Here is a 16,514-nt window from a genome sequence, read left to right as displayed (position 1 = left end):
AAATATGTGAGTGGCAGGGTGGGTAATGGGAAAGGTGGGGGAGACAGAAGGGGGCTAGGATTTGGGTTGGAAATTTGCTGAGTCACCTTGGTCATGCTAAGGAATATGGTTGCACTCATGGTTAACTCTCTCCCACCATTTTTTCACTGGATTGTTGGTGGATTGGGATAAAGGGTGGATGATCACTACGAGGAAGCAGTCATTGAAGGGGGGGGGGGGGGTGGTATTATGACAGCTGGTGTGGGTGGCAACAGTGACATCCATGTTCTTGGTTCTTCATCCTGAGGTTGAGAGTAGTGGATGTTCAGGGTAGCTACGATTTTTCGATTATGAAATTCCATGACTTTTCCAGGTTTTCCAGACCAGAAATGAAATTTTTCAGACATGTTTGTCATGATTATTGCTTTTGAACCTCATGTTTTTCAATTACATATGCAGGCACGTTAATTATTATGAATATGAATATACACAGTTATTAGCTGAAAATTTACCAAGTGATTAATATAATGCTATTCAATGAAAAAATAAATAACTATTGTACTTCCCAATTTTCACTAAGTTATTACAATTAAGGTTGTGTAAATAAATAAATAAATGTGGCATATATCAAAGCTTTACAATGTAACCTGTATACAACCTCAATTATAAATGAGAAACAACAAAAAATTAGGTCATGTACCTTTAGAAAATATGCAATAATTTAATGATTGTATTTTTTAATTTATTGAAAATAGTACATATTTCGGAAATTCAGAACGTGAATGGGGCCGGTGACCAATCATACACCTAAAAAAAATATATACTTTGGATTTGGTTTGAGTTGGTGTTTTAAGTCCACTTTATGCACAGTAAGGCTAATCGGGACTGGACCTACAGTTTAAAGTGGGATCCGAACCACTTGTGCCTCCACCGGGGATCGAACCCGGGACCCCTTGATTACAAGGCAATGACGCTACCACTGCGCCATGAGGGAGGCCCATATATACTTTGGAATCAAATATCTAAATTATTTGAGTTTTCCACATGCTGGAACCAATTTTATATTACGGAAAACATCGAAATCTGTTCATTAAAAGGTAACAGTTCCGAATGTTTTATGATTTTTTTTTTCAAATTTTCCTAGCAGGAAGACAAATCATCATAGAATTTTGGCAATCATTGTGACACGAAATTTGAACCTTCCTTAAAATAATGAGCACTATTTGGATTTGAAAAAGTTATTTATGTTGAAAAAAAAAACAACTTCAAAATGACCTTACACAATCATACATGCTTCCCATGGACAAGGTATTCTCCGGTTGACAAGCGACAGTAAGTATCGTTAACTACGACAGTAAGTATCGTAAACAAGTGGGAATGAATGTAGAAATAAATCTGAACCTTAGTAAAGTGCATTCAGGGTCTTTATTTTAATTCTAAGACAACCAAACCTGACCTTCCTAACCTAACCACAAAAGCATATATTGACAAAATCTTAAGTAATCCCTAAAACTCTGCAGTATGTGTTAAAAGACATAAATCGAAATCGAACCATGTAAAAGTAGCATTTGTAGCATGATGAAATCGTAATAAAACAAAAGGAACTTGGGCCCATTCTCACCACTTTTCAGCATAATTTCATTCTACACGCAAAAAATACGTAAAATTACTATCGGCATCAAACCAACATTCCTAACCTAAAAACGGTGTGTGACCAGTGTACACATTCCTCTATTTCGCACCAGTTTTTAAAAAAATAAATTTGTTCTACATGCACAAAACACGTGCATATTCGAATAATGACGTCACTGATACTGCATAAAATCACTAAATTCTCGGGTGTAACACATCTGTGCAATGTAAAACTACGACGAGCAAATGAACTAGTTGATCAGGTTGTTTCTGAACGGGTCGCAAACGAAGGACTCAAATTCACAGAACAGGTTCACGGGGGGGAACGAAGTAGTGAGTCCCTTTGTTTTTACTCGGCGTCCTCACCCGTCCAGTGTGACGTCAACCACAACCAGTTACGTGAAAGTCTGCTCTTCAAGCTTTATTGCAGATCCAAAACCAATGAACTGTCCAAACACCAACCTGCTCCAATTCACGTATCAAAAGAGAACGGGTGTGTTCTTGAAGAAAGGAAATTTCCTCACCACACACAAAGCTAAAGCAACATTTTTTCCGCAAGAAATTCTGAGGATGGCTGGTGCGTAGGTTTCTAGAGTAGCTTGTTCTCTAAGGAAAAATCTCATGCCTCTTCAAATTCCGGTCTTGAACAGGTTCACAAGAATGAGTCACAAAATGAACAGACGGTTATAACAAATCCAAGAACCTAGATCCGAGAGTGAATAAATATAGAATCGAAATACGAAGGATCCATAATTTTGTACGTAACAGACTAGAAGTCATAATGACGAAAGGAACAAGTTTCTGAACTGAATCTTTTGGGCGGACTGGAATCACAAGAACCGAATTTGGATGTGGAAAGGAACCGTTCATTCATTTTGTAACTGGTTCTCCTGCAACTCCAAAAAGTGTATAAATAACAGAAAGTATGCAAAATTCCCTGACCAACCAAATTCCCTGATTTTTCCCGATTTTCCAGTCACGTAACAACCCTGATGTTGCACCCAGGTAAAAGCTACCACAGATGTTGCAGGTTAGGATATGGTTGAGATGTGAGGTGAAGGGGTATCATATACAGGGAGGTTATTTCAGTCGTTCACCGCCAGCGTGACGGCCGTTCCGCGGACTCTTCATGCAACAGGTCCCGGCAAATTGCGTTCAGGAAGTCCGTAACAGAAACCGCTTGTTTTGTAATGTTTCCACTTTTCACAATTACAGTTACAATTACAATTGAAATAAGCACGTACCTTGTCGCACGGATGCAGGAAAAGGTGTCCTCCCAAATACAAATATTTCTGGCACCTTATTTCTGACATCTAATCTTAGATTAGTCATCGCTACTTTATTCTCAGTTGTCGCGACAGCGCCTGCAGCTTATCGGGGGTTGGGTGAGTTGTCAGCAGCGAGAGGGCGCTTCATACTGCACGTGTCGGCAGTGATGCCAACCGTAGGGACATGTCCCTACGCATAGGGACTTTTCACTAAATTTCGCCCGCGTAGGAACGTAGGGACAGATTTTGCCAAATGAGGGAAAACGTAGGTACTTTTTTCAATCTTGGTAAATTACATTTTATGAATTAGTTTATCTGGATACTTTAGCGAGGAGGAGAAAAAAGAACTAACTAACAGATCTCCATCAGAATTTTGGAACATGTTATCGGTTACCAAAAACTTTCAAGGCAAGTTCCATTTTGAAAACATTTCCACTCTCGCGAAAATAGTGCTAACATTGACGCATTCTAACGCGGAAACGGAAAGAATATTTTCAATGTTAAGTGATACAAAAACAAAAAAGGGAAATAAAATGGGACCAAAATTGTTAAAGAATGCAGGAAATACAGCATCACCAACCAACATCTATCTCTTCACAGCAGCAGCATGTATGACTTCAAATAACATAATCAACAGTAAACGACTCAACGTTATTCATTAGGGGTGTGCTGGATTCTTTACTTTAAAAAGTCGTTAATTCTCGACGTTTTCTGCCTTGTAAGTTTCTGGAACTTATCGAAAGTTGTAAGTTTTTATTCTAGAAATGCAAAAACAATCACTTAAAGTGAAAATGACTTGTAAAATTCGAGATTTCCAGTGCTTCGGGAAATTTCGAACATTTCCCGTCCAGAAAATTTTCCGACTTGGTCAGGAAATTGCAAATTTTTCAGTCCCGAATGTCGGGATTTAAAAAAATTACCGTCCCGATCCCGTCCCGACCCAAAAAATTCTGTCCAGCACACCCCTATTATTCATTAAGGCAAGAATTTACAATACCGGACCCTTCTGTAATTTCTATGCTACGTCTTATACTCACGAAATAATTATTCGTGATTATTTATCTCAAATTAACATGTTGGGGTGAGGGGGAAAAAATGTTCATTAACGTGTAGAAGTTGTAAAATAAGCTTTTCAATTCTCGCAATGATTCTCCGTATACAAGTATGGTAGCCATATTTGTTGATATGAACAAATTAAAATTAGTTACGCTGTCTACAGCGTTGCCACACTGTTGATTTCATACTTGGAGAGCATGGATCGTGTAAGAATGGCGGAAGAGAACAGTAAAAAAGTTGTTAATGTTGTACAGATTGTTAGGTGGAGTGTGCAGGAGGATGGCTGTGGGCTAATTAATATTGCCCAAAGAACGTGCTTACAAGTGACAGCGACAATCACGATGTAGAAGAACTGATTTGATTACAGGTAAATTTGGCAACAGTACATCAATCATAAAATTGCAGGATACGAAAATGGCGTCTTCGATGATGAACGTTTGCCGTTAAAGTGCTACGAAAATAATATTTTTTATCGGTTCGTTATCACAATTACCGCAAAACCATTCAGGAATAGCCCCACTGACCATTCTCGGTAAGTTTAGGTTAAGTTAGGTTAGGCAAACATAGTTAAAATTTGGGCTCGAAAAAAACATGCACGGGTAGCCCAACAAACCATTGACGGATAGCCCCACGAACCATTCAGGTACGGTTAGGTTAGGTTAGGATAGGCAAACATAGTTAAAATTTGGGGTCGTAGTAATATCAGGAATGTATATTTCGTTTTTTAAGTATTGGAAACACAAAATCTTCCGGTAAATAATAAGCAATCGTGCCGATCGCGGACCACTCAATGTCACTTATTTTGCAATTTCTACACGTGACCCCCCAAATTTTAACTTCAAATTCGTGATTAGGAGGCCTCAATTAGTGAGTATGCGAAATATTACAAAAAATCGGGGAGAGGTCCTGTATTGTAAATTCGCTCCTTCATTAATTGTGGAAGCACCGAGCAGAAAGATTTGGTAAGTAAATGTGTATATTTTATCTTCTGTTTGCATGCTCATGAGGTGTTTTTTTTTTAGTCACTTTACTTGGCGTAGGGACATTTGGTCAGTTGTAGGGACATTTTGACTACGTCTGTAGGGACATTGCCGAAAAATGGTTAGCAACACTGTCGGCTACCAGACGTCAGTGTTCGTTCATGTTCAATTCTGTTTGCTTTCAACAGTACGCGTGTTGCTTATACTGTGTTATTGTAATGTGCTTACTCGTGGCCAGTGCTTTATTGTGTGTTAATTGTTATTCATTCATTACTTATGTCGTTAAACAAATATAGTCTTGAACATAGAGTTTTTATGTACGATAATTACGTGAAAACGAATTCTTGCAGAAAAGTGGTCAGGGATTACGATAGACAGGATCTCTTGAACCTAAGAAACGTGTTGTATTGCTGTTGGAAGGAAGTCATTTTCAACATCTCTTATAACACAGGAGGTTAGTGATCATCATTATTATTACTTTTAAATATCATTTTACGCTTTCGGTTTGCTTTATGCGCCGGGATGCTGTCTTCCCTTTCTGTCAACTGAGGATAAAGTAGCGATGTCTAATCTAAGATTAGATGTCAGAAATAAGGTGCCGGAAATATTTGTATTTGGGAGGACACCTTTTCCTGCATCCGTGCGACAAGGTACGTGCTTATTTCAATTGTAATTGTAACTGTAATTGTGAAAAGTGGAAACATTACAAAACAAGCGGTTTCTGTTACGGACTTCCTGAACGCAATTTGCCGGGACCTGTTGCATGAAGAGTCCGCGGAACGGCCGTCACGCTGGCGGTGAACGACTGAAATAACCTCCCTGTACAATGATGTTTTTTAAGTTGCGGAGGGGAGAACTTGAAAACAACTCTGGAGCTTTTCCGAAGATGTCTCTGTTGTTTGGATCACTGTGGAGAATGGGGAGAAGACAACATAGGGCAGTGGCCTTGAACTCGCATGCAAAATCTTGGCTGTAATTTAGCGGCCCTCTAAATACAGTAATGAAATAAATAAACAATGCAAACCAGTGAACTTAAAATATGTGTGAGAGTCAGAATTTCCTGTTCTGTACAATCATTGCCCTCTATTCGGTATCACTTATGCCTGCAGACAGCTCTTTTCCAAAATGAAGAATGTGGAATTAAATTTGGAGAATCGACTTACCGACACACATATCTTCTAAACTGTTTGCCAGTAGCCTCGTCAATCTTCAGAGCAAATATTCACATGCTGGTAAATAAAAACAATCACATTGAAGGGGTAAATGATGATTCTTGTGTATGAATGGTTAGTGTGTTTTTTTTTTTAAACAAATATCATGCAACATTGTTTCATTGCGCTTATTTGTTGAATTTCAGCAACTTACCTCAATTTTAAACTTGACAATAATCTTCACAATAGTTGCCCACAGTGATACATTCTTTCATGGAAAAAGAGTACAGTAAGTGAATGTATATTGAACAACAGAAACCATGCACTTAGTATTTGTAAAGCTCATCTCTGGATGTGCTGCCCATCAGTTCCTGATAGAATGCAAATACAGACCAATATAAGAAAAACATTGAAGGCTGCTGGCATAGGATGTCTGATTTATTGAGGTGGGGCTGGTATCAGGTGACAAATGCAGTGGGATTGGACGTCAGTTTCTTGGTGGGGTGTGGGAGACATCTCATGATATTTGTTCAGCGACTAGGGTGGAAGAATAGCAACAGATGACCAAGATCTGGTGCACGTGGAGGTTGTAATTCAAGTGTTGAGACATTGTCCTCTGAGGGCCAGGAGGAATAAAATCACTTTCTTGTTATGGAATGGGTGACAATGGAAAAGGTAGATGGTGCATGTGGTTGGTGGGTTTGATGTGAATGGATGGTTTCAAATTACCTTTCTCATATCCACATCCTGGAAGGTGATTTGATTAGTAGAGTGGGCTCAGGTGAACTTGATGCAACTGAAATGGTTGGTGAAAGTGGATAAGGATGGTACCCCGTGTGTCCAAAGCATGAAAAATGGATGATAAAACAGAGCCAGAGGAGTTGTATCGAGAATTTGGTATCCATTACTTCTGTTCGAGTTTGCCCATGAAGAGGATTGCATGAGATGGGGACCATTCTTATTCCCATGGCTGTGCAACAGATCTGGACCTAGTGTTTATCTTTCAAGGTAAAGACGTGGTGTGCAGTGTATGGCAGGAAATTAGTACTGGGATTGTGGGGTTAAGGTCAATGGTAGCAAAGGCATTTGGGGCAATGGTGGAAAGCCACTGAAAGGAAATGGTTGTGAAACAAAGGTATGAGGGCAGAACTTTTACTGGAAGTCCATGAAGGCAGAAATTGTTACAGTGGGGGAGTTGCAGCTGGACACAATGGGACTGGCAGTGTTCAGGTTGTGAATTTTGGATAATATATAAAAAGTAGGGGGTGGGGGTTTTCTTGGATGAGTGTGGACACAGTAGTGTGTGTCAGGTCTTAGGAAGGCCTCAAGTGTAGATGAAAGCCTGGATTTTGCTGAGGTGTGTGGATGATAGATCAACAGTGGTGGATTTGTAGAAGGGGTTTGTAAGCTGGTGAATGGCTTCACCCAGGTAATCATGAGAACTTAAGAAGATTTATATACAGGGTGTAAATAAGAATTTGGAATAAAAATTTTGATGCTTATAAAATAGCATAAATTTCTGTTACCACTTTTATACTTGTCAAATATCTGTGAAACTGCACTATGAATGGAAACAACATGGTTTCTACAAAAGTTGTTTAATTTTGTAAGAGGAATAAAAATATTAAACAAAAAAATTAGCTTTGCATTTCAAAAATTTGAGTGACCTTCAAAATGGCCACCTACTAAAGCATGCATAATGGCATTCTCTTCCCCCCTCCCTCAAAGTCAATTAACTTTTATTTGAAAATGCTTCATTTGTAGAGTAGTCACAAGAAAAGCTTGCCACAAAAATCTGCGCGGACTTTCGCCAACATTCGGGTCAACTCGGAAGCTCCGCCCTTTGTCCGAACGAAGGTTGACGCGTAGACGGATGTTTGCAAGGCAACAGCCGATCTAGGGGTCTCGACCGACTGAATGTTAACACACAAATTGAAAACTGTAAGAGGGGCAGCGAATTTAGTACTTTATTACAATTATGAATAATAGTAAAAATGTTAATAATAATACTTACGTAATGTTCCTAGTCGGCATCTTCTTGAAGTGGATGAATCCAACTCATTTCATCTTCACTGCCATCATAATCCATGGTGCTATCATTATCGCTATCAGTGTCGCTGTCGGCTCCCAGGTTGATGACAATCCGTTCGGATGCTTCATCCAATATGTGATCACTCTCAATGTACTTCTTTTCAATGTTGTTTACATGGCTACAGCGAGCTGCCCAATCCTCTGCTCCAATTGACTCTATATTTTCCATGAGCAACGTTCTTGCATCATCGAGGTTGAAAGTGACATTCTTTTGAGCTACATAATTTTTAGTTTCAGCCCAAATCTTTTCCACCGGGTTTAAGTCCGGATGATACGGAGGGAGGCGGAGGATAGTGTGGCCATAGCTGGCTAGCAGTCTGTCAATTTGATATGTCTTGTATGAGGGTTTGTGGGTCTTAACCAAGGCGTACAACTCAGGTTTCAACATCTCATCAGAATACGGAATTCCCTTCTCTGTCAACCAGTCCTGCATAACTGCCTTACGAGAGGATGACGTAGGTGCACGTTCACATTGCACATTATGGTACGAAGCATTATCCATTACGACTACAGAACTGGGTGGCAAATTAGGAATTAATTTCTCTGTCAACCATCTTTCATAGTTTTTGTAGATCATCTCGTCGTGATAGTCTCCAGTTTTTTGGTGGGATTTGAAAACTAACAAGGCATTGGGCACGAAACCTGCATGCACGATTATCTTTGGCCTTTAGAGATTGGTGCTTTCAAACCTTGTAAAGAACCATCACTCCAACAGCTCGTTTTTGTGTGCAAGCTGTGCAGATAAGTTTCGTCAGTGTAAACAATAGGCCTGCCTTCGTTTCGGTACCGTTTTACGCTCCTTATGTATTGCATTCGCAAAAACCTTATGTCATTCTTCTCCATTAATATTCTGCGCATGTCTTCTGTTTTTTTCCATCGAAATCCCAAGCTTCAAACTATCTTGCTTAGTGTAGTTTGTTACTAGTCTGGCCCCCCACACTTTACCTCCGCACTCGAGGTTCGATGCACTTCGTACTCGGCTCAGATTTGTCTAGGGGTATCTTTCTTTGTACGACAATGCACATGGGTTGCTACAAGTCAACATAATTATATAATTAACTACAAGAGACAACGGATAACCTTTGCGAAACCTTTATGATCAGGGGGATATATTACCTTGTCCAGCATTTGTGAAATTATAAACGGAAATTTTGGGTATTTTCTATAGTTTAATTAACGTAAAATTTGAAGTATATACAAGTCGTATCCGAACGTTCATTTCTCTAATTATCTATCGGGCCAAAACTCTAATTTTTGATGTTGGGATCTCTATTGTTTGTACCTGGATGCTTTACATTTCATGAATTACATCGGGAGTACGCTTGTCACAAGGTAGACTCGCGTTACTCCAAGAAACGTCTTAACAGGCGTGAGGTCGCCCGACGTGTACATTTCTCAACCTCCACGGTGACAAGGCACTAGGCTGCCCGGCGCACCGTAATTACTTCAAAATAACATCCAGTACAAATACCTTTTTACCTGTAAACTGGACACCAAGGCACTAGTTTGCCCGGCAATCCAATCTCTTACAGCATCCGTTTCGGGAGACCTGTCCTCCGGTCCTAGCTGACCGAAGCAAAAACAGCCTCTCCCTTCCAAGTCTCAGTTCCAACAGCCGACCTCCCCCTTGAGATCTGGGAGTTTATATACGTTTTGTTGCCGTCTGTTGCCAATGGCCCTTCTTTCAAAATTTTTGATCTTTAAGAGCTAAACTGCCCGCCTTTCTTTTGAACGTTCGAAACACGAAGAAAGAACAGAGAGCTACATGGTATTTATACATGGAATAATACGAACTTAAAATGCATAATAAATTGATTTACACTAATCAGACATATATATGTTTATACACTTGATTACCCAATTAATTAACATATTAATAAATATTACAATAAGAAAAAAACACTGTTGCCCTGACACGGGGGCAGGGTAACAAGTTACACCACCTTGAAACTGTATATCTTCAAACAACTTCCTATGAATATTTTCCAGCGTTGGTCTCTCGGCATTGGTTGTATGAAAATTGTGAATTGTTCGCCTTACCACACACTTATCAAAATCATCCAATTCACACTTTTTGACACATTTTGGTCTTCTTTTCCCCGGCATTGTAAACGATTCAACTTCCCCACTTTCAACCGTTCTCGCTTGTTGAAGCACACTCCGCACCGACCTTTCGGACACACCCGTTGCTTTCGCCACTTTCACTTGAATTTCTTTTACATTGCGAGGAGCACCTGTTTCATTTCTCATGAATTTGTAGACATTATAAATAACTTCCCTTGTTTGACTATGTAATGTTTTGGCACTTCTTAATTTAGACTTACGTGGGGCCATTGTTACGCTCTACAGCACATACACAGTCACGTAGAGCTGATATTTAAATATTTAAACACAGAACGCCACGAGCCGCCACAATTCCACCCACAATAACACTAACTCGCTCTTGCTGTGTGTGCACCGCAGGATGATACATACCGCTCGAGCCGATGATGAAGACTGTGCCCTGCAACGAGCATATTATCAAGCAGAGCAGCCCCGTGATGAGCATTGGGTCACACAGGCGAAATTGCGTTCTCTGCGCATCGGTGATTGTGGCAAGCTTTTCTTGAGACTACTCTAAGATATTTCGAGATACCAACTTAAACGATCCACCATGTATATTCCACATAGTAAATGTTGAACTTCCTTCCAGTAAAATAATAATAATTCCACAGACCAGACATCAATAAGTACAACTTACCATGATACATTGGAGGCCTCAAATGCTGCAGACAAAGAAAATGTAGCTGATTCATGGTAAATGTCCTGCATATTTTCCCTACTGCTTGAATCATACAATGTGAAAAAGTGTTCTATGAATCTGGCTGCAAACTCCTGTCCCTGCACACGGCAGAAGAATTCCTTTCTTCCTATTGGAATCCTTTTTCCACTGGATGCCACAGTGGTAATATTTTCACTAGCAGTAACCGGAACACTCTCTTGAACCTGCTTTTCTGTTGCCTTGGGGGTTTCTTCTTGCACAGTTATTTGGATGTTTTTAGGCAGCAAAGTAGACACTAGGGTGGCATTCGTCTTATAGTACATTATGTCACGTCCATCCTAAAAAGGAATAAAAAAAAACTGTGAAGGTAGTATACTTTTAATTACATTAATTACTCTAACTTAGTGCAAAATTCTACATTTTGTTAATTTTGTTATGAATATAAATATATACTAATTCATACTTTGATTTCACAAAGGAAATATCTAAATACACAATTTATTTTTCAAAGGGGGAAAACCTAATGCTGTCACCTTCATATACTCTATGTGATCAGAAGTATCCGGACACCCACCTGAAAATAAAGTACAAGTTTGGGCAACTCTCCATCGGGAACACTGGCAGTCAATACAGTGTTGGCCCACCCTTAGCCTTGATGACAGCGTTCACTCTCACAGGCATACTTTCAATCAGGTGCCGGAAGGTTTCCTGAGGAATGGCAGCCCATTCCTCGCAGAGCGCCAAAATGAGAAGAGGCATTGATGTGGATCGGTGTGGTCTAGCACCAAGTCGGCATTCCAAAACATCCCAGAGATGTTCTATGGGATACAAATCAGGACTCTGCGCAGACCAGTCCATTAGTGGGACGTTCTTGTCGTCAAACCCCTCCCCCACAAGCCCTGCAGTATGGACGGGTGCTCGGTCGTTTTGAAAGACACAATGGTCATCCCCGAACTGGTCTTCGACGGTAGGCATCATGAAAGCTGTTAAAATGTCAATGTAAGCTTGTGCCGTGACATTGCCATGTAAAGCAACAAGGGGGCCAAGCCACCTCCAGGAGAAACATGACCACACTGTAACCCCGCCACCTCTGAATTTCACTGTCGGCATTATACAGGCTGGTAGATGTCGTTCACCAGGCATTCGCCACATCCACACCTTATCATCGGATCGCCACATTGTGTACTGTGATTCATCACTCCACACAACGATTTTCCACTGTTCTATGGTCCAGTTTCGACGCTACTTGCACCACACGAGGTGGTGTTTGGCATTTGTCTGTGGGAAGTTTGACTTATGGGCAGCTGCTCAGTCATGGAAATCAAGTTGCCGCACCTTGTGCCAAACAGTAATGGTGCTTGGAGTAGATCCTGATGCAGTTAAGAATTCCTGTGTGATGGTGGCGATGGATGATTCACAATAATGCTGTACGACCCTCTTCAACACTCGATGGTCTCTGGAGGTCAACATGAGAGGTTGGCCTGCACGCTTTTGGGTTGTACACATCCCTTCACTATAACTTCGGAAACAATGGGCAGAGGGATGTTTAAGAGGGTGGAAATCTCACACACAGACTTCCTACACAAGTGGCACCCAACCAACTGACCACGTTGAAAGTCTGTGAGTTCCTCAGACTATCCCATAATGCTGTATCACACTGTCTGCAGACTACTGAGTTCGCTGACTATGTGTTCTACGCGGTAGATGGCAGTACTGTGTCGCCCTCTATGGTAAACACACGTTTCGCGGTGTGTCTGGATACTTTTGATCACATAGAGTATACATTAAGTGTGGGGGGGATAAATCATTCAATTTCAATTTCTTCATGAAACATTTGCATTTTGGTATCGGATTGGTAGAATCTTTATGAGTAAATTTTATAGCAGTATTATAAAAAATTTCACATTAGTTCATTTGTAATAAATATCACTGCAATTTTGTAAATGCAAACTGATTTCACTTTTCTTCAAGGCAAAGTGTACAGATTTAACAAATTCTGTGATAAATCATGTGGCACAAGATGTCAAATAATAACAGTACTTTTTACCCTGTTTCTCTTATTAGTAGGGGCATGCATATTTCATTTTTGTCGAAAACACGAAATGTGAAATAACACATTGTAGTGTTAATTTTTTATGTTATTCAAATGTGTGAGGTGCACTTTGCTACCATGTTTTATCATGAAATGATGCAAAATGAACTGCAAAATGCGAAATAAACTCTTAAACCTGAAAGTTAGGGTTTATTTACAGATGACACCTCCCAAGGTCTGGATTATCCTGTGAGTTACGCTAATCACAGAAAATTGATTAATTCTTCTGTAAATAATTGAGAAGCAAAAATGAACTCCTTTACACAGGAATAAACTTAATATTCTGATAACTAAATAAATGTTAAGTTATAAGTGAAATGTTAATTTTGTGTAATAAATATAGTTTTCAAATCAAATTTATGTTCTTATTCACCATTTTAACACCAAAATACCAATTTATATACCACTTTTGATCCCAAAATATACCAAGTTTTTGTACCGAAATCTTGATGTTTTATTCAACATAAATATGTGGCTCCATTTATTAGTAAACTTATCGATCACAACAGTTCCTGCTACAGTTCGTTTCTGCTCATTTAGCATGAACAAATTCTAGCAGTGAACCATCCATACAATAGGTTCCCAATTTATGATATGCTGCTGACAGCCGGAGAGACTCCACACACCGGTATTCAAGGAAACAGGTGCCTCCTACACTTGGCAGTGCAGTGGTGCCAATGCAGAAATTTACTCAAGTAACAAAATCTAGATCAAAATTACTCTCTGAGGACCCATTTATTCTTACATCTATTAAAAGAAGATGGCACAGTTGATATAAGCCATAAATGTCACACTAATGGATATATGCCTACAAAACTCTGGTCCTTACACATGGCTAACCTGGGCTATATACTTTTGAGGTTGTTCTGATCTGCAATTTGAGAACAGCATGTATATGTGGCTGGGAATCCTGTTGGATTGATTAGGTAGTGAATGTTTAAGGGCCAAAATGGCAAATGTAGACTTGGATTGGCAACAAAAGACCAGATGCAAGTAGATTCCAGTCCCCACTAATCGGTGCACAAAGGAGACCTATGCTCATGTTGCATCAGAAGCTTTTGGCTATTTGCCAATTTACATAGACTTATGCCTTCTTAGTTAATTGAATCCCTAGCTTTGGATTGCTTGTGCAACTTATTCCAGAACTATAACACTCACTACAACCACATGGCGCATGGCACTGAAACAATGAATGGTACATTAGCACACCAACTTGCTTGTCACCCATGTGCACTTCACCAAAGTTGCTTACTGACTGAGACTGAGGACTGAGGACTGCTGTTCACAGAATAATAAAAGAATGGTGGTTTCCTATGACATCATGGCTTTTGAGGACTCTGATTGGCTACTCAAGGCACCCTTGATTGATTGAGTTAGTGTTTTAAGTCCACTTTGTGCACAGAAAGGCTAATCAGGACTGAACATACAGTTTATAGTGGGATCCGAACTACTATGTGCCTCCACCTGGAATCGAACCCGAGACCCCTTCATTACAAGGTGACGACATTACCACTGCACCATTGGGGAGGCCCACTTTCTAGTAGGAACATGTATTTATGGCACTAAAAGCAATTATATAACATGAACGAATTTAACAATTAAATAATAAAATTTTAAGAGAGAATACAATGAAAGGCACATTAACACACACACAAACAGCATGCACACACACATATACACATATAAATCCGCACTTTCCAAATAGTCTAAAATAACTTACACATAATTCGAAACATTCATTGCGTCAAGTACGTGTTCACAAACTACATGGTTTATCTTGGTTCTTGTTGTTATTATGTAAATTCGTGCCATACAACACATAGCAATAATAAAAAATAAGATATATTATTGTTTCAATGAGATATAATTTGTTTCTCTAGTGAAAGAGTATCTTCTATAGAGTGATCTCATTATTGTTAATGCTTTTGTGCATTGCGCTGAGATATGCGCTGAAAAGATTTGGATCAAAAGTAAGACATAGATTTATAACCGTTGATGCATAAATTATCTTTTATTTAATATTAATTGTATAATAATTTACTTGTTCAATAATTGTTAGTGCCTAGATTTGTGTATACTAATTAATTCGTTTTAATTCTGGGCCATTAATCTTAATTCATTCTCATTGTTGGCATATCCAGAACAAAAAAACAATGTAAACTAAGCACAATGCAAAATGTTATGCTATGGTTATTACATAATGAAAATAAATCATGTTCGCAAGGTATAATTATTCTGTATCAAAAAAATATCTACGCTCTACATAACATAGAGACTTATAAATCATGGTTGTGTATGGTAACTGGTCACTTGTTTACTAAAAAAATTTAAGAGCAGCACAGGATTCCAAAATTCCCAAAAATACTCACCAAATTCAACAACTTTGGGCACATCTGCTTCAAATCCCTAGTAAAAGAACAAATGAAATGAATGAGTAAAAGTATTCGATACTCGCATGAAAGAAGTAATTATGAGTAAATAAGGACCTTGATTTTTTTCTGTTATTTTCCAAAATTCATGTTATTTTTCACAGAATGCATATCTTTTTAAAAATTTAGCATTCTTTTCCACCAAATAAGCCATAATTAAAACCTCTCTGTGTAGTATAATGTGACTACAGTAATGCAATTTCTAATTATTTTCTTCCACATTTATTTCTAAATTCTTTTATTGTGGCATTGATGCACTGGCATCATTTTTAAATTACGTTAATATGCAAACAAAGATCACACTATGAAGTACTAGATATAAATTTACCTTCCACAAACTCATTAATCCAGCTTCATATATGAGAATTGTAGGCACATAGTGGTTCGGATCCCACTTTAAACTGTAGGTCCAGTCCTGATTAGCCTTACTGTGTATAAAGTGGACTTAAAACATCAACTGAATCAATAAATATATGAGAATTGTGCCTTCATGGCACGGTGTTATATGCATGGGGAACTTTACCTTTTACCTCCGTATATGAGAATTTTTTATCTTCTCCAATGAGTGCTTTCGTAAAGGTTCAACAGTTTTATATGCCAAAAAAATTACTTCCACTTTCATCAATTCACAGCCAGAAACAGCTGTTTAGATGCTTGGTCTAGAATTTTACGAGGGTACAAGTCATGGCAACTATGTTTTTCTCAAAGTTAAATGGTGGCACCACAATATGACTGTATGTCCCGGAGGACGTGACACCCATAGTATGTGCAGACATCACTAGATGGCAGGTGGTGGTAATTCAATGTTGCGTCAAAAACCATACAGAATGAAGTGGCGTGGTATGAACACTATTGTTATATAAAAATAGTCCTTCTTCGGGGGAGAAATGTCAGACAAGGCCACAGAGAACTGTTGGAAGCTGCAGGGAATAATGCTCTACCATTCCTGTAATCCTAATGTATGCTTCCTGACATATAGCACAATGCTGTCCTTTACAGTTGTTTATTCACTCAATATCACAAAATATAGTTTGCTTGCATAATATTGGTACAAAATCAATGGAAACTTTTAATT

General features: G+C 39.0%; 1 protein-coding gene across 9 annotated transcripts in view; it reads right to left on the bottom strand.

The window, feature by feature from the left end:
• The window catches only part of LOC145981082 (nuclear RNA export factor 1-like), an 85,841-nt gene that overhangs the window by 14,215 nt on the left and 55,112 nt on the right, over window positions 1–16,514 (bottom strand). For all 9 annotated transcript variants that reach the window (XM_083114216.1, XM_083114218.1, XM_083114210.1 and 6 more), the window contains 2 exons: window positions 15,380–15,416; window positions 10,898–11,256 (listed from right to left, as the gene is read on the bottom strand). In XM_083114216.1, coding sequence (XP_082970342.1) covers window positions 10,898–11,256; window positions 15,380–15,416 — 396 coding nt within the window. The remainder of the gene's footprint in view (window positions 1–10,897; window positions 11,257–15,379; window positions 15,417–16,514) is intronic.

Source organism: Lepisma saccharinum, chromosome 28 (assembly GCF_977018435.1).
Source record: "Lepisma saccharinum chromosome 28, izLepSacc3.1, whole genome shotgun sequence".
NCBI lineage: Eukaryota > Metazoa > Arthropoda > Insecta > Zygentoma > Lepismatidae > Lepisma > Lepisma saccharinum.
The sequence above is the reverse complement of the archived record's forward strand: the minus strand, read 5'-3'. Positions and strand labels throughout refer to the sequence as shown.